This window comes from Eleutherodactylus coqui, chromosome 4 (assembly GCF_035609145.1).
Source record: "Eleutherodactylus coqui strain aEleCoq1 chromosome 4, aEleCoq1.hap1, whole genome shotgun sequence".
NCBI classification, from domain to species: Eukaryota; Metazoa; Chordata; class Amphibia; order Anura; family Eleutherodactylidae; genus Eleutherodactylus; species Eleutherodactylus coqui.
This window is the reverse complement of record NC_089840.1, coordinates 68,232,826-68,252,449: the sequence shown is the minus strand read 5'-3', so window position 1 is coordinate 68,252,449 and position 19,624 is coordinate 68,232,826. Positions and strand designations below refer to the sequence as shown.

At 40.1% G+C, this 19,624-nt stretch overlaps 1 protein-coding gene across 1 annotated transcript in view; it reads left to right on the top strand.

Annotated features, from left to right (window-relative positions):
• The window catches only part of WSCD1 (WSC domain containing 1), a 253,925-nt gene that overhangs the window by 111,178 nt on the left and 123,123 nt on the right, over window positions 1-19,624 (top strand). The window contains exons 3-4 of the mRNA XM_066599620.1: window positions 1,747-1,861; window positions 11,330-11,514. Coding sequence (XP_066455717.1) covers window positions 1,747-1,861; window positions 11,330-11,514 — 300 coding nt within the window. The remainder of the gene's footprint in view (window positions 1-1,746; window positions 1,862-11,329; window positions 11,515-19,624) is intronic.

Genomic DNA, 19,624 nt, shown 5'->3' with positions numbered 1-19,624 from the left:
AAGAGATGGGAGAAGACCCTTCTGCGCAAGCGCGTCTAATCGGGAGATTAGACGCTGAAATTAGACAGAGCCATGGAGACAGGGACGCCAGCGCAGGGAAGGTAAGTGAATAACTTCTGTATGGCTCATATTTAGTGCACGATGTATATTACAAAGTGCATTAATATGGACATACAGAAGTGCTGAACCCCACTTGCTTTCGCGAGACAACCCCTTTAAGTCCAACAGATACCATTTCCACAAAACAGGATTTTCCGTGGTGCGACTTTCGACATTTTGGAATAAAACGCAATCTTTGCAGTGAGTGTTTTGTGAGTGATTTTGGCTAAAACATGTTGCTTCAGTTTCTTCACATATAAATCACTTTGGAAATCACCAACTAGGAAAATATTAAAGTATGCTCTAATGCTGTAGATATTTTGCTACCATAACCGCTAACAGGAATGTCGGCCAAATGTTGCAAAATGAGTCAAATGCCAACTTTGACCTTTTCTGCACTGTAGGACTAAAGTTGGCTGTCTACAGCTTTATCGTTTAATCAAGATACTTTAGAAACTTGGCACATGTTTGCCTTCAACACAGGCTATCCGTTCCCTCACTGAAAGCTGTCAGGCAAGAAGAGAGCATGCACAAAAGGGGTGTTCTGGAGACTTGATTTAAAGGGATATTCCCGGAAACTGCATTTTTTTGCAAGTTTTCACCCATTTATTGGGTAGTTCAAAACTGATAGATCTGTGGATGTCCAGCCCCTAGGACCCCCCACCAATCTTAAGAACAAGGCTCCTATTTCCCCATTCCTCCTCACTTCTGGGTGGCGTTTTCCACAAACAGTGAAGTCAGTTTGAATGGAGCACTGGCTGCACATGTGCAGCCACCACTCCATTAATTTTAGTGGGGTTGATGGAAATTGCCAAGCGCTTTACACTCGGCTATCTTCAGAAAATCAATTAAAAATGAGTGGTATTGTGCATGCGCAACTGCTGCTCCATTCAGTGTCTTCTTCACTGCAGGGGATGCAGTAAACATGCAGTTAGGAGGAATGGGCACACAGAACACCTGTTCTCAGGATTGTGGGGTCTCAGTTGTTGGTCCCCCACTGATCTATCAGTCTTTTAGTCTTCAACTATCCAGTGGATGGGTGAAAACTTAAAGAAATGTCCAGTCTCCGGAATACCTTTTTAAATACACATAAAATTACTTTAAAATTAAGCACTGTTATTTCAAGGACAAACAAAGATGGCTACAGCACTTCTCTAATTGTTTGATGCATACTGCGCATTTGTATGCATCAGTAGTCTAAAACATTACCTGCTACTCTGACTGGCCAGTACTACTCACATGGGCAACACTGGCCAATCATAGCAGTGTGTATTCTCTGATCTATACTAATGCACAGTGTGCATCAGGTAGTCAAAGAAGCTCTGCAGCCATCCTTGTTTGCCTAGCATCGTCGAGTCGCTTTAATTCCACAAGCCATACTATTCTGTATTACAATATTCAAAATGTGTAGGTTTCTGTTTCTTTAAAGTCTACCAATCCCCTCCAGACGCTGGAGATGGATGCATGATTAATCAGTTTTCATCAGATTGCACGCTATTGATTACTAAAGACATATGTGAGGTACAGGTGTAAATTAACTAAGGCTTGGTATATTAATCATCATTATCAACACATTATCCCAGAGTACACAGGTGGTGACGATGACATATGGTGCATTCATTTCAGCTTTCATCTTTTTTTCTTCAGGTACATACATTGGATGCTTCATGGAAAATGTGGAAGATAGGACTCTGAAGGCTACAGTATTCTACGATCTGAGGAAGATGACTATAAGTCATTGTCAGAGTGCCTGTGCAGAAAGGTAATGTTTCGGCTAACAGACTGGGGTATGGAGTAAATTTCACACTAAACTGAACAGCCTTCCTAATGAACTGTAGTGTTAAAATGATATGAAAAGCTGCAAACTGTATCTGAAACCTTTACTGTATTATTATCTAGGGCACATGGCAGGACTCAACTATAATACATTTTACACAATGACACCAGAAAGACAAAAGAATGTTCTGCAAAAAGGTATTGAAAAGTTCCAGTTAGGGGATGGATAGACGAGCATTTCCAAGTCATTATATATCCCTCAGAATGTACTTAGTGTAGCTCCCATTGAAATGTTCTCTGCAGGGGTCAGATAAGTCCTTTTGACGTAGACTACGTCTATAGTTTCGGAATTGTACTTTGGCCGGTGAGCGTTACAAAAACATGAAAGACTTAAAATCAAAATACTTTCTAGACAATCTATACGATGACAGTGTTAAATATCTCATTGTAAAGAGGAAGGACCACTGTAACTAGCAGTAAGAGTCTGACCAGGGTATGACGTTATCCCGTGATGCAGTAGGGCTGCCATCTTGAGGTACTAAAATTGCTGTGCCATAAAAATGAGAGTAGCTGTGGTCTCTAGGGTGCTATCACATTGTGGGAGGTGTTGTTTAATTCATCTCAGTGAGTTCAACAAGCATATGGTGAAAAAAGTTCATAGTGAACATTTGAGGAAATGGTGGCGCAATGAAGTGTGAAACATTTCTTTTTTTTGGCAAAATGTCACGACCTATGGCTAGTAAAGGGCTTCGAAAGGATTAAAAACGCATTCGAGAGGATAGAGCTGCGTATGAGAATTTTTAAAAAGTCTAAAATCACTAATTACGAATGTCAAAAGGCTTATTGGGAGCGTCTCAAAGTTAAGGCGGCCGAGCGTCGTGACATGAGTTTCAGGCTACTGGAGCCCTAGCTGAGCACATCTAATGCCCCAGTGGTGTAACCGGAATTGGGAAACGATTTGGAGCACATGATATGGATACTAATCATACTGTTGATGATGAAGTGGTCACGAACATACAAGAAAAGAGGCAAATACAGTAGGATTTGGGGATGGATGACTACACATCTTAATGCAGTGCTCTACAATAATTAATTTGGATTTTTCTTGTGATATTAAAAAATGAAATAAGATAAAAATTGGGGCAGTCCATAAAATTCCAATTTTTTAAAGTATCACAGTGATCGACAAAGAGAAGGTCACTGTGCATGTAACATATCCCTAAGTGTTGGACAGATACAGAATACTTGAGATGAGCGAGTATACTCGCTAAGGCACATTACTCGAGCGAGTAGTGCCTTAGCCGAGTATCCTCCCGCTCATCTCTAAAGATTCGGGGGCCGGCGTGGGTGACAGGTGAGTTGCGTCGGGAAGCAGGGTGGAGCGGGGGGAGAGAGGGAGAGAGAGATCCCCTACGTTGGTCCCTGCTCTCCCCCGCCACTCCCCGCCCCCAGCCGGCCCCCGAATCTTTAGAGACGAGCGGGGAGATACTCGGCTAAGGCACTACTCACTCGAGTAATGTGCCTTAGCGAGTATACTCGCTCATCTCTATTAACCACCCATCGGACTGTCATTTTCATATCACACAGGAATTGCATCAGCATTCATATTTCTGGATTGGAGTATTTCTCCAATATATTAAAGTAACTATTATCATCAGCAAGTCCCACGTTTTAGAATACAATTAGTTTACACTGTCAAAATGAGGTGACAAACTTCCTCCAACCCCTTTACGAACGGAGTGTTTTGGTCCTAAAGGGCCAGGCACTTTCTGGCTAATTTACCCATGTGGTGGTTTTACTGCCTTATTTTTTTCCCCACCTACCAAAATCATTTTTGCTACTTTTTTTTCTGTGACAAATAAGGATACTTTTTATATCTTTTTTCACTGACTTTGTTTCTGTGTTTTAGATTTCTTGAGGGTAAAAATCTAAATAAAACCATTTTTTAACTTATAGTTTATTTCAAAACTAGTATATTTATTCTAAAATCAAGCACAGAAATGGGTTGTTCATTTTGTTTTGGACATTGTGATTTATAATTGACTAGCTTACCCGTCGCACGTTGCTGCGAAGACAGACAGACATACATTCATTCGTTTTTATATATCTAGATAACAACCAATCACAGCGCAGCTTTCATGTTACCTCAGTGGTATAATATATAACAACCAATCACAGCGCAGCTTTCATGTTACCTTAGCAGTATAAAATATAACAATTAATCACAGCGCAGCTTTCATGTTACCTCAGCAGTAAGAGAAATAACAACCAATCACAGCGCAACTTTTATTCTGCCTCAGCAATATAAAAAATAGCAACCAATCACAGCGCAGCTTTCATGTTACCTCAGCGGTATTATATATAGCAACCAATCACAGCGCAGCTTTCATGTTACCTCAGTGGTATAATATATAACAACGAATCGCAGCACAGCTTTCATGCAGCCTCAGTAGTATAAGAAGTAGCCACCAATCACAGCACAGCTTTCATGTTACCTCAGCAGTATAAGAAATAGCAATCAATCACAGCACAGCTTTCATGTTACCTCAGCATTCTCAATATCCAGCAATTGTCTTGCGAAACGTTCGGCGGATGCATCATTTTCTGGTTGAACACTCATCCCGTCGCTCGTAATGCCTTTTGCTTTTGTGCTTGAGATGGAAATCAAACGATCTTTGTCTGGGGGGCATAACTGTCGACGATGCCCACATGTGCGCCACCTGTCGTAGGATAGTTGTACTATGCCTATAATCTTCCCAGGAGTGTACTCAACAACTTCCCAAAGTCTCATGGCAATTGGATGAATGGTGTAGTAATGCATAAAGGACAGACAGACAGACATACATTCATTTATATATATCAGGAAATGAGAGAATTAGATTCCGTACGTAAAATTTGGACACTAATTCTTTTGCGCATAGAATTGAATAATCGAGTTGGGACCCATTAGCGTTTCCTATTTATGACATATTCAATGCCCGTGCCAAATTTGATGTTTCTATGTGAGAAAATTACATTCCGTACGTAAAATTTGGACGCTAATTCATAGGCGCATAGAATTGAATAATGAAGTTGGGACCCATTAGCGTTTCCTATTTATGACATATTCAATGCCCGTGCCAAATTTCAAGTTTCTATGTGAGAAAATTAGATTCCGTACGTAAAATTTGGACGCTAATTCATTGGCGCATAGAATTGAATAATCGAGTTGGGACCCATTAGCGTTTCCTATTTATGACATATTCAATGCCCGTGCCAAATTTCAAGTTTCTATGTGAGAAAATTAGATTCCGTACGTAAAATTTGGACGCTAATTCTTTTGCGCTAGAATTGAATAATCGAGTTGGGACCCATTAGCTTTTCCTATTTATGACATATTCAATGCCCGTGCCAAATTTCATGTTTCTATGTGAGAAAATTAGATTCCGTACGTAAAATTTGGACGCTAATTCTTTGGCGCTTAGAATTGCATAATCGAGTTGGGACCTATTACCTTTTCCTATTTATGACATAATCAATGCTCGTGCCAAATTTCATGTTTCTACAACATCGGGAAGTAAGAGAATTAGTGGCAATGATGGAAATCGAACGATCTACGTGGGGGGTATCACCGAGGCAAATAGGTTCCCGTAGGATTAATATATTAATATTAATATATTTCACCGTGAAATATCTACGTGGGGGGGGTCGTAACTGTCGACGACGCACGCACGCGCGCTATTTATCGTAACATAAATGTACTATGCCTATAATCTTCCCAGGAGTGTACTCAACAACTTCCCAAAGTTTCATGGCGATCGGATGAATGGTGTAGTAGCGCATAAAGGACAGACAGACAGACAGACACACACGCAGACAGACACACACGCATACATTCAATTTTATATATATAGATATAGTTTTGGATTACAGGGCACTTATGGCGACGGTTTTGGTTGGCACCGGTGGTGGTTCATTTTCCTTTTTATGTACATATTTTTATTTCTTCCTGTAGTTTTTTTAACTTATTTTAGTAACAGTTTTTTAAATTTATGTCCCCATTACATCATATAAGACCTCTGGGGGTCATTCACATTGTCTTTTTTATTATTATTATTTCGTACTTTTCCACCTGTAACTGGGGAATCCATAGGAGCCCTGGTTACAGAGGAAGGCATCCCCCTGTCGTGACATCAGTCACTAATAGAGCGATCAGGGTCTGCTAGGACACTGCAGCTCTGCTGTGCCATTGGGCATCCAGTGTTCATGTGACCACTTGGTCGAATAGCTGAAGTAACATTTCCGCTTTCTCTCTCGTACATAGCGCACATTGAGCACTATGTATCCTGTAACGGAGCAGGCAAAAGCAGTTAAAACTGACTTCTGCCTTTTCCTATTGGTCCTCAGCTGTGACCAACAGCCAAGAACCCGACCTGCACCTGCTAACTTGCAGGAACTTTAATAGGTACTTTTGCTATTGGCTGGGATTAAAGGCCATGACCAAATGCCGTATATTATCGTGCTTGGTCCTTAAAGGGTTATGTAAACTATAGGCATTCGGCTAGTCCTCAAACTTACTGTATGCAAGCTCTCTCAACTCACTTTTTAATAATAATGTTTCAATTGTTTATCAAAGAAACTTTAGTGTGGAGTATTGTCAGGGAAAATTTCTAAGTACAGCACCAATCAGGCCCACCCCACTTGCCCCGCTGCCGGCGGTAAAGAAGAGACACCACACGGAGGTCTGGTATAGTTCCTCACACGGGGACATGACTGCGCTGCCCGCTTTATTACAGATTACATGGGATCTTATACCCTTTGGTCTCATCACTAGAAATGGGTGATGGGCTCATTGGCTCAAATTCACCGCATAACCATATATGGGAAGTCCGGATTTCCGGCCTGAGACAGTGAAAGTTCAGATGCATAGTTGAACGGTCTTCATCTTGATAAGGCATATTTGATCTCTGGTTTATGTACAGAAAATCACGTATTTAATTAACTCCAGTGCAAAGAATCACCCACTCAATTCTAAGAAAGCGGCTAAGCATGCATTCTCCATATCTCTTTTCTCCTCCACTTTAACCTTCATCCTTCATCTGGTTTCTTTGGACATTCTTTCTCTGTTTGCCTTGCAAAGCATTTTGGCATATCTGATATAAGGCGAAGTATTATGTTTTTCATAGAGTTAGTACATATGAGAATAAAGTTAGTATACATATAAAAAGAAAGGCACATAACTATATCTATATAAATGTATATATTTCAGTGTTTTCTTTTCTACCTACAAGGATATATATATATGTATCCTTCTCAGTATGTCCAGGACATCGTTCATCTAACGTTTGAAATGCTGTGTGTTGTGCATGTTAACATTACCTTTCATTAGCAGGACACTGAACCTTTAAGAGAAAGAAACTAGTGATGACTATCATTAATCTATTTTGTGCATCCAGCCTGTGTTCAATGTATTATGTCAAAAATGTACTGTTTCAAAGAAGAAGTGCACCACCCTATTAACATGTTAATGTTTAATGTGCGTAGCATTCACTCATGACACTAGGTGTCACTGTTGTGTAACATGTAAGTGCTACGGTAGCAACGGGTAGCAGGAGTAGTGCGTAGCTGAAACCACATGGTGTGAGAGAGGAAGCTGCTCTAACAAACTGTGGGTCTCCACTAAGGAGTTGGGATAAAATGGCAAAGCAATTAGCCAGGTAGGGCAAAGCTGCCAAGGAGAGGCTGGAGGATTGTTGTGTGACACAGAGGGATTGTAAGGAGGTGCCCACTAGTCAGCAGGGACACTGAGACTTGAGTGATATGCTGTGTATGGCAGGCAGTGCCAAATAAACCCGACTGCAAGAAGACAAACATTCCCCTGCAAACACTGTAGGCCTCTTAAAGTCCAACTGGCCTATAGGAAACATCAGTTTTCATTGCAGCAAGTTAGCCCAGTCTGTAAAAGCTGCCTTGTGAAACTGCTACACATTTGATCCCTATATTGAGAGTAACAACCAAGAATCTGTACCTAGCTTATGTAACCATTAGGCCTGACAACTATATATGGATTGTAAATGCCAATGTCATCTGTTTGCCTCTAAGTGAGCTAAAGTTGAGTTCCAACAATGACAACTGTGTCTACTGCCAAGTAATTTCTGCTGCTCCTAAATTCTTTCTGCAGCATTCCCTACCACATGGGCATATTACATAAGCACAGCTAAAATATGTTATTCTATTCCATACAGCAAGTACATTTTCATTTCTTGGATGGAAAGCTACATATTGCGCTGGCAAAAGTCCAATCCTTGGTTCAAAGATGACCAAACTGAAACAGCTTTCATAATAATTACATCAGTTTTATGTTATTTGTTAAAATGGAAGCTTTTCCGTGCATCAGATTGCCAGGAAACTTAAGATTTTATAAAAGTATTCTTTACATAAGAGGATATGAAAATCTGTCTTTAGTTTAGAAACGGAAATTACAGCCCAAAGACTGTAAATTAGTGACTAATTTAAATAATACACATACACTATCCTACCAAAAATAATCGGACACCTGAGCAAGAATCAAAAGTAGTACTTATTTCCATATGTTAATAGTTAGTGGGGCTTCTTTTGACCTTAATGACATCAGGTACTCACTATGGCATACTTTCTACAAATGTCTGATAATCTCCAGCTGGTATTTCCTACCATTCATCCTGTAACTGTCTGGCGAGTTCTCTCAGAGAATATGGATTTTGTTTCCATCTTCTGACCCGACAATACAGTTTGTCTTAAAGATGCTCAGTAGGGTTCAGGTCGGGACTCTGTACAGGCCAATCCAATTGTGGAACATCCATATCAGCATTGGACTTGTGACAAGGCACGTTATCTTATTCAAAGTATTGTTGATTCTTCCCAGAGTATTGCCACATTGTCAACAGCACATTATTATCTACAATGTCAAGGTATACCTCCATGTTTATGGTTCTTGCCATTGTGTTTATGGTTCTTGCCATCCCCAGATCATAACGGAACCTCCGCTGTACTCAACTGTTGGCACAACACACTCAGACACAAGGCGTTCCTCCACACCTAGGTACGTCCATCTAATATGAAGAAGCAGTAGTGTGATTCATCACTCCACAGAACGTTCTTCCATTACTCAACTGTCCAATGACAATGGTCATTGCACCATTGTAGTTGGGCCAATGTGGCCAATGCCTTTTTCTTCGAGGAAACTTGCAAGATGTTTGCAGGATAAATGGAAGGAAATACCAGCTGAAGTGTATCAGACTTTATTTGAAAGGATGCCATGGAAAGTCTCCAATGTTATCAGGGCTAAACATGACCCCACTAAGTATTAACCTATACAAATAAATACTACTTTGATTCTTGCTCAAGTGTACAATTACTTTTTGTAGGATAGTGTATTGTCACCTGCAACACTAAAAAGAGACAAAAAAAATGTTTGCTTTGCTAGAAAGCCATATTTTTAACTGAAAAAGAAAGGGATAAAATGTACAAAAGAACACTAATTGAATTGTAGATGACTGGAATAGTTTAGAATGGGGGATGGGTTTAAGCCTGATTTGTTGTGATCAGCGGAGAGAACATACAGAATGTAAGATATAGAACAAATGAAAGAATGCTGGAGGAGATTAGAATGATGTTGGATGAGCTTATATGGAACCGCAAAAGAGTTAGGCTGAACAGAACTTTTTTTTACATTTCCCGTAGATAGTAGAGGATCATGGGCTTACAGTTCTTAAAGGGTACATCTACTATTCGCACATTTAGCGCTGATGGTAAACTGGTCTGGTTATGTTTATGTAACGTGAATAGTAAAAGACAGTAGAGGAAACCGCAAATATTTTTTAAGCGTTAGAAGCTTAACAAGTCAACGCTGTATTATACGGTAAAAGCAGAAAACTTCATAAAGAAAATATGGGCAATAGTTAGATTGATATGTAATGGGACTATATCACCTACATTTTTTACTAATTGAAACCAGAGAAACATACTGTATTCCATTGGACTAATCTGCTTTTATTTTCTCAACTACATTTAACAGGATTTAGAGCATTTAGAGATATACGTTACAGCAGCTTCATGGGCAATTCACACAATGGACAGGAGGGGATCCAGTGGCTTGTATGGGTTGTATGGGACACTGTATGTGAAATCACCCTGAAGGACAAATTTTACATTACAGTATGGCAATTGAAATCCATATGCAGACTATCTGAGTCTTCCAGAGAGGAGCTGGTTTGTGTTATAGCTCTCCGATTCAGTTAGTAGAAGGGGTCTAAATTACGCACGTTCTCTTAGAGACCTTTCACACATGTGGAATAATTCCACAGTACATACCTAGAGACTCAGCTTAATCTGCCGCTGTGGATTTCCGCTCCATAACCCAAATATATGCATGCAGATTTTGGTGTAGAATTTGCCATGTCTTTAGGTGCGTATTGCAATAAATAAAGGAACCTTTCACAAAAGGCGGAATTAGACACAAGATGTACTGTGAGCTGCAGTATATTCTGCACCCAAATCCACAGGCTACCTGCAGATTTGATGCAGAATTGAAAATGGCTTAAAACCTGCTGCAAATCTACAACAAAATCTGTGGTTAGACCAATGGATTTTGGTGTGCAATTCCACAGTTGTCAAATTTTCGCAGGACGTACCTAAAAATTCAATTTGATCTGCAGCTGCAGATTTCTGCTTTGCTTTGGTGCAGAATTTTCTGCATCTCTAGGTCATCTTGCAGAAATATTCCGCACACGTTAAAGGACCCGAATCCGTTTTTTGGGGCAGCTTTTGCTGCAATTTTTAGAGCCAAAAGCAGGAGTGGATACAAATGAGTGGAGATTAGAGATGAGCGAACCTACTCGGCCACGCCCCTTTTTCGCCCGAGCGCCGCGATTTTCGAGTACTTCTGTACTCAGGTGAAAAGATTCGGGGGGGCGCCGTGGGTGAGTGGGGGGTTGCAGCGGGGAGTGGGGGGGAGAGGGAGAGAGAGAGGGCTTCCCCCTGTTCCCCGCTGCTACCCCCCACTCCGCCACGCCGCCCCCTGGCGCCCCCCGAATCTTTTCACCCGAGTACGGAAGTACTCGTAAATCGCGGTGCTCGATTGAGTAATTACTCGAAACGAGTATATTCGCTCATCTCTAGTGGAGACAGATTTGCCTTTTCTTCATACTTCAGCTTATCTTTGGATAGACTAACGTCTGGCTCCTAAATCTGCATCAAACACTGCTTTGAAAACCTCCACAAAAATTGCATGTGTGGTTTTAGCATCACATCCATTTGCCCTAACATTACACACAGATAGGGCTAAAACAATTAGACAAAAAGTGAAATCTGCTCACACATTATAGTTTTGCAAGACTTGATATTAACACACTAGTTGAGAAATATTGGAACTGAATATTAGCTGCTTTTTTGATGAGAATGGGATATTTTTTTATTATACTTTTTTCTGTTTTAGAACATATATTTATGCCGGTTTATCCTATGGATCTGAATGTTACTGTGGCAACAATTTGCCCCCAAACGGAGCCAAAGAAGAAGAATGCAACAACGAGTGCAAAGGAGAAAAAGGATCTATCTGTGGAGGTGTTAACCGTCTCTCCGTCTTCCAGCTGGACAAACTACAGACCATGGCCAAGCAGAGTAAGTTCTGTTGAACTCGTAAATAGATGCAGCATGAGTTTACTGACCTGTGCATGAACCACTTCACAGCATTACACTTAAGAGATGAGTCAGTTTCAATTAACGTTAACGGGAAAATGTACCATTTTAAAAGACTAAATCTTCTCAGTCTCAGATTAGTAAAGTGTAAGAGCTGATATGAGTGCTGTGCCTGCACCATTCATTGCTGTAGGCAGTGGCTGAAATGAAGGCTTCTGCACACTAAATTAAGTAAGATATTTTTTTTAATGCTTTCATTACAAAATATCAAATATTATATATAAATATTAGGAAGACAGAATCCACAAAATTATGCTTTTGCCTCAAAAGTATTATATTTTATTGTATTATTGTCACTTATTTTCCTAATCGAACAGGGATTGTCAGCATTTACATTTGTATCCATCCCTTTTGAAGTTCACAATGTAACTTCTAAATTAACTTATCAGTTTGTTTTTGGTGTGTAAGAGGAAACTGGAGTACCCAGAGGGAACCTATGCCAATATTGTCTTTGGTCGGTATAGAGAACCTATCCTAATATTGTCCTTGGTCGGTTATGTACCCTGGACCACATTGAACCACCATGCTTCCCATTTTCTTCTTTTCTCCCAAATCAACTGTCAATAATGTCTACTTTTTCCCCTCATTTTTATATGGAGCCACCCTGAGAATTATTTAGGGTCCTTCTTTTTTGAAAAGAGCCTAAGACACTGGTAGACATATGGTAAGACCTGAACTCTAGTGCTGTCTATTGGCTGGAAAGACCCATAATAGGAAAAAGATGACTATAGCTAATCATCATCATGTGTTTTAATCATCATCATGTGTCACAATTGGCATTAGAGGAACCATTAAAGGGGTTGTGCCAAGTTATAGTTATCCACCAGATAGGGAATACATTTATAATCGGTGAGGGTCTGACTAATGGGACCCTGAATGATCCTGAGAGTGGGGGTCCAGTTGCTCCCTGGGTGAATGGAAAGGAGGTGGTGTAAACAAACTGCTGCTCCATTCACTTCAATGACAGTGCAAGATCTTACTCAGTTTAAGTGCTACTGCAGTCTCATTGAAGTGAATGGGGAAGCAGTGCTCTTGTGTGACCTCCACTGCATTCATTTGGGGACCAATACGGAAGACCGTTCAAGAGATCTTTGGGGGTCATAGCAGTCAGCTCCCATGATCTTAAATTTATTCCCTATTCTGTGGACGGGGGATAACATTATACTGTAACTTGGTATTACCCTTCTAAGTGCTAATAGTTTTTTAAGAACCTTGCATTTTCCTTTTGCCAGAACGCTAACTTTTCAGGACCTCTCTAGCACATTAAAATATAAGATAATTGATTGTCTGGTCCTTCATGTTAGAGCTTATTGTTGTATGGTAGAAATGCAGTTCTCGAATTAGAAATATTGGTGGTTGATCAATTAACAAATGTCATTGTCATGCAGGATCAATACAACTAATAAAGATAGAACAAAGAAGTGAGCATTTAATATAAAAGTCTACATTCATTTTAGTTACTATACTGTATCCACACCACAGCTCCCCAGTATCATGCCCACCTAATTAACCATTTGCTTCCTATGGGATTTTCACTAATATTCTCCACATTGTATCATCTGTTGATACAGTCATTTTATTACTTATTGCAAATTTCCCCTTTGCAGTTGAGTCCTCGGCTATAAATCACTTGCAAAGGATATTTCTGCTTCCAATAAATTTTTACCTGATTAGAGGTTCCCTACTCTGTGATTGAAGCCATGGTACTTTTTTTGACAATTTATTTCCTGTACTTCCCACTGGCAGCTATGCAAGTAAATTACTTCTTATATGTGTGGAAATGGCTCAAGTGCCATATAAAGTATCTTTAAATGAAAAGCAAACCTCTGTAATTTAATCACATAGCTGTGATATTCGAGCTGTCAAATATTGGGAGCTTACTGCACAAGCCAAGTCTCCACAAAAATGGGAAACTATGCCATGAATGACATTATTAGACTGTTTTCTCAATCCATCAGTAACATAGCTTATGAACCACCATGTACACTATCCTACTAAAAATAATCGGACACCTGAGCAAGAACAAAAATAGTATTTATGTACCTATATTAATACTTAGTGGGGCTACTTTGGAACTAATAACATCAGATACTCTCCATGGCTTACTTTCTACTAACGTCTGATACACTTCAACTTCAATCCATCCTGCAAACATCTAGGAAATTCTCTCAACGAAAATGGCTGCTCATATTTCCTGACTCAATGTTCCGGAATATGCAAATAAGGGAGATGGAATAAATCCTCCACAGTGCCACCCATTGAAAGGCAGCATTCCTTCAAGTCAAAGTCAGACTTTTTATACAAGCCTTGTTACAATGACTGAGAATTACAAGCAAAGCCTGACTCCATGTACAGACAGCTGTTTCATGGTTTTTGCCTTTCATCAGTGTACAGTAGGAGTCTGGCTTTGCTAGTGAGAGGCCTGGGACGAGTGTCAGAAACGCTCTTTTCTCCTTAGGGAGAGCAACTATATACTATAAACTAAGTGAGGAGACTCAAATGGCCACGCACGCCCCTCTGGGTAATATGCAAATAAGGGAGATGAAATAAATCCTCTACAGTGCCACCTATTGAAAGGCAGCATTCCTTCAAGTCTGGCTTTGCTTGTAATTCCCAGTCATTGTAACAAGGCTTGTATAAAAAGTCTGACTTTGACTTGAAGGAATGCTGCCTTTCAATAGGTGGCACTGTGGAGGATTCATTCCATCTCCCTTATTTGCAAAAACCGCTGTTGAACACAGTACCCTGCTTTCGTAAACGGCAATAAAAATTGCTTTGCCAACATCATGTGTGTGAGTGGCCTAAAAATTTGTAATAACAAAACTCCAAACAGTGTAAAGAAACCAAGGGAAGTATTGGACATGAGTAGCCTTTTAAGAATCTCTTGCAATGAACACAAGATGTATTACAAGTTTAGAAATGGAGAGCAACTAAATTAATCTTTAAACATCATCTTCTCCATTGATTTGAAATGTTACAAATCAACTTTGTTTTCCTTTCTACTTTTTTTCCCCATTTTTTATTGATTAAAGACAAAAATAGAGCACAGCCAGAACAGAAAGAGACTGTTGCATATAAACAACTGCAGATAGATGCATATGTTGGTAAAAAAAAGTTAAAGTACATAAAATGTAGATAGGGAAAATGGTGAATGTCTTGTTCTCCCTTCAAACGAATATGGTTACGGTGTATGTAGGGGAGTCTATATGTAGTACTTCAATTTAAGTGTTGAAATGCTGCCAAACTTTTATTGAAATGATTGAAAAAAAATAAAATTATAAAGCATTACTGTAAGTAACTGTACCTGAGTAGTGTAATTACAGATAAGGGGGAATGGCATAGGTCTATCACCTTTGTCTCCAAATCGAAATTACACTCACATTGGATTTATAGCAAAGCAAAAAAAACTGAACTGATGGGGATGTAAGCTGATCAAGGAGCCATTTCATTCATTGTAGTTGCTCTTTGGTCATATCTGTGGGTTGCTTATCGAGGTTGTTTGTTTGACTTCTGTGTGTCTTGTATATCAAAAAAGATCTATGTTTGCTTAAAGGGAATCTGTTAGCTACTTTGGGCTTTATATGCTAAGCCTATGAGCTGAAAGTAGCTGACCCTCTGAGTCCAGGGATGTAAGTTTTATACTTACATTTCCTGCCGTTTCCCGTTCGTGTGCAAACCTACCGCTGAATGCATTGAGGTGCATGCTAGGTAGTCCTCCTATTCTGGGCTAGTGTCTTTAAAAGGATTCTGGCACCAGGTTCATGAAGATCAACCCTGAGCTGAGCTTCAAGTCTTGGTGGTGGGCCACACCGGCCTCTCCCTATACATAAAAGGGGAGAGAGTTTTCAGACTGCAGGATGCGAGTGAGGAGAAGAATTCATTAGCTTCTCGCTCATTATTCAGTTTCTGCATGTAGAAAATGAACAACGGATCAGCCCATGAAAACAGGCAGCCGTTTACTTATGAACGACTGCCTGTTTACTGTGAATGGAGGCGGGCAGCTGAAAACGATCTCCAGCCCATTCTGCCTCCATTCCTAAGAGATGATCGTTTCTCTGTAAAAGCACAGGAAGATTATTACTGGGACGACCTGTCGATCATCTGCTTTTGTTATGTCATATCCTGTTACCTTTTAAATTACTTGCTTCTTGTACAGACTATATGCTATGAATAAGGCTTAGTTTTTTTGCTGGAACACGTAGATCCCTGTTCACAACCTTGAGCATTTTTTTTAAATTTTTGAATGACATATTCTAATAACGATTAATTTTTATGAGAAGCGCTGGAGCTATAGACATTCTTTTTTCCACATTGCGTTCTTGAGAAACCGTCACTCCGCGCCCTCCTCTTATTGGATATTCATATATATTGAATCCTTGCCATACTCCATGATATTATCAAGCTAATACTTTATTGACAGTTATTTGTTGCTTATGGCTTCTCCTACAATGGATATTTTGTCTACTGTGTCATATCCAGTTTTAACTAACCCAGCACATTAAAATAAAGTTCATGAAATGCTTTCTCGACAGTCTAATATGTATGATGATACCTATTAGTGATGAGCGAGCATACTCGCTAAGGGCAATTGTTTGAGCGAGCATTGCCCTTAGCGAGTACCTGCCCGCTCGAGAAAAAAGGTTCGGGTGCCGGCGGCGGGCAGGGAGCTGTGGGGGAGAGCGGGGAGAATTCTCTCTCTCCCTCTCTCCCCTCCGCTCTCCCCTGCTGACTGCCGCAACTCACCGATCCCACGCGCCGGCACCCGAACCTTTTCTCTCGAGCGGGCAGGTACTCGATAAGGGCAATGCTCGCTCGAGCAATTGCCCTTAGCGAGTATGCTCGCTCATCTCTAATACCTATAATAACATAAAAAGCCTCATGAACACCTTGAAAAAACCAGATGATACAGCAATTGTGTATTTGGTGGGATGTTACTACTTTAGAACATTATGTCACTATACAAATGATTCCACGTGGCTTACGAATTAAAAAGACTCCCACATTTGAATATCCAGAATGCTTTTTGGCTCAGTGGAACAATATACTTTTCACATGTTCACTTGATTTGATGCAGCTGATCATCTCGTTTGAATACGAGGAACTTAAACACCTTGATTCAGTCATCCAGGAAATCCTGCATTGAGCAAGAGGTTGGACCAGATGACCCTGGAAGTCCCTTCCAACTCTACCATTCTATGAAACTCAATCTTTACTACAATGTGCAATGTGCTGGGTATTTTGCAAACACCCAGTGTACTGCCAAAAATCCATCAAAAAACAAAGGAAAGCTGGAAGAAAACACCAGAAAAAAACTGGTATATACAGAAATGCAACAACAAACATCCCATGTGAACAATATTTTACCAGTTGTCAACTTATCTGTGACAATTTTGAATTTGGCTACCTTTTCTTTCAAAGAACACCAACATGTAATATGAACCTGTACCAGATGATCCGGGATGTTTACGATGCAATTAAAAAGATTTTGCCTAATTTGAGAGAGGGCGTATTGGAATTCTAGAAGCTGATGGTTGTATTGACGAATTGTCCGCCAACTGGGCCATTCTGACCAGGCTGTTAGGAGGTATTGAGACCAGTAGATGCATGAGGGCATGCACACAAGGCAAACGGACTTAGGATGCCCTCGAAGGATCACCAGTACAGGGGACCATCTGACTGTCCAACTAACACGAGCTTCTCCAACTGTTTCATTGTCCGTCATCCAGAGACAGGTGGCAACATTGTTATAGGCGCCTGTATCTATCAGAAGCATTTACAGATGCTTGTCTGAAGGATGTTTGCTCTCATGGTTCCCATTACATGTAGTGCTTTTGACACCGACCATTGTCTCTGTTTGTCGTGGAATCATGAGTGACGAAACTGGACTGCTTTGGAGTGGAACTGGGTTGTCTTCAGTGATGAATCCAGGGCAATGACGATGGTCATGTTCGTATTGAGAGACCACATGGTAAGCAGCTCAATCTTGCCTATGCTACGGAACAGTACGCTACCCCCACTGCTTGTGTGATGGTCACGGGGTGCCATTGCATATCACCCCTAGTAGTGGTATGAGGGCCAATGACATTTCAGCGATATCTTCCAGACATACTGCAGCCACTGGTATTGCTTCTCATGACAGGGCTTCCAAAGGTATTTTCCAGCAGGATAATGCTCAGCCACACACAGCAAGGGTGTCACAGGAATGCCTCCACATGTTTGGGACCATCTGGGATGCCAACTTCGAAATCCTATGAGTTTGCACGATATAGAGGCTCAGTTATAGCTAATGTGGACTGATATGCCATAAAATACCATACAGAATCTGTATGCTACCATATATTGAGATAGTATTATTAGGGAAAGAGTTGAAGCCAATTATTCCACCTAAGATGGTATTTATGAAAATTATCATTATGTAAAGCAAGTAATCTCTCATAGGAGTTATGTTCAGAGATTAAGTTTATTAGGTCTCTGATCATGGGATACCTGGAAGATTTCCAGTTTCTAGTTATTAGGAGCTTGGTAGACAAGACAATATGACAAATAATAAGTCTTCTAGATGCTGGGGGCAGTTGATTGCTATCAAGTAGTAAAAAAGCTAATTTTGGTTTAAGTGTTGAATTTCATCTGGAAATCCAGTTTATAAGGGAAGATACTACTTTCCAAAAGGGATAAAAGAGTGGACAGCTCCAGAAAATGTGGTATAATGAGCCCAATTGCCCATAGTTTCGCCAACACAGGCCACTGAATCCGGGAAAGCATTTGACGATCTTTTCAGGGGTATAGTACTACCTCATCAGCAGTTTATAGTGAACCTCTAAGAAATTGGATATAAGATCGATTTATTGACCCAATAAAAATAGGATATCCATTGAATTGGGGTAAACTGTGTTCCCAAGTTTCTCTCCCAATTCAAGAGATGTGCTTTTTTTGAAACACCTTTTTTTCCAGAGAAAAAGTCATAGAGTGTTCTTACGAGTGCCTTAGAGTGGGGAGAATTGTTAGATAGCAAAGAATCAGTTACCTGGGAAATCACTGTCTCTTGTATGGCAGAGAAATTCAGAAAAGAGCTGATTTGATTGTATTGGTGTAAATATTCATGAGTGACCCCAAATTCTCTCATCAGATCAGTGAAAGGTTTTATCTTTTGTGTGCTGAAAAGATCTGAAATATGGTTTATACATATTTTTAACCCAGTTTTTAAAATGTAGGTCGGGATGAAGTAAATTCCATGATTGGATAGAAGCCTGCATGGGAAGGGACATTGTCTGGGTATTATTGGAGGGAAGTGGTTTTTGTATGGTCTCTTTTATAATGGAGGCTAGTATAAGGGATTTAAGAGGTCTACTTTTATTAAGCTGAGTTTCTATATGGGGCCAGCTGGAGTTACAAGAGTTGGTGAGCCAGGCTCATGTTTGATTAATAATGGTGGACTGATCATAGGACCAAAGATTATGTAGCCCCAGTCCTCCCTGTGCATGAAGCAACTCTTGGTTTCTTTCCCCACCAAATAAAATCCATCATCTGCTTTTGGAATTTTGCTTTGACTGAATAGGGAACTGGGAATATGAGAGTATAAATTTTTCTGTAGAATAAGCATCTTCCTAGCCACAAAGATTTCTTTATTGATAAGTCAATAGTTTCTCCCTGAAGGGAGGTGAGTAGCCAGAAAAAGTTAGTGAGAATGAGATAGGACAGAGGGTAGCAGATTGTAATGCCAAGATAAGGAATATTGTCTTTTTGCCATTGAAAAAAGAATTCTGTTTGGATGGAAAGTTTTAAGGCATTATTAATGTTAGGGGCAAGAATCTGAGATTTGTTAGTGTTTAGTTTATAGTAAGAGACTTGGCTAAATTGAAGAATAATATCTTGTATGCTCTTAATGAGGTTAATGGATTTAAAAGTGTCAACAGAATGTCATCTTAGAACAGACCAATTTTGTGCTGACACAATCCTGCAGAAATACTTCAGGAATATCGCGAGATAGCATCAGTCGCTCGTAGCTCAGCAAAACGTTCCATTATTAAAGTAA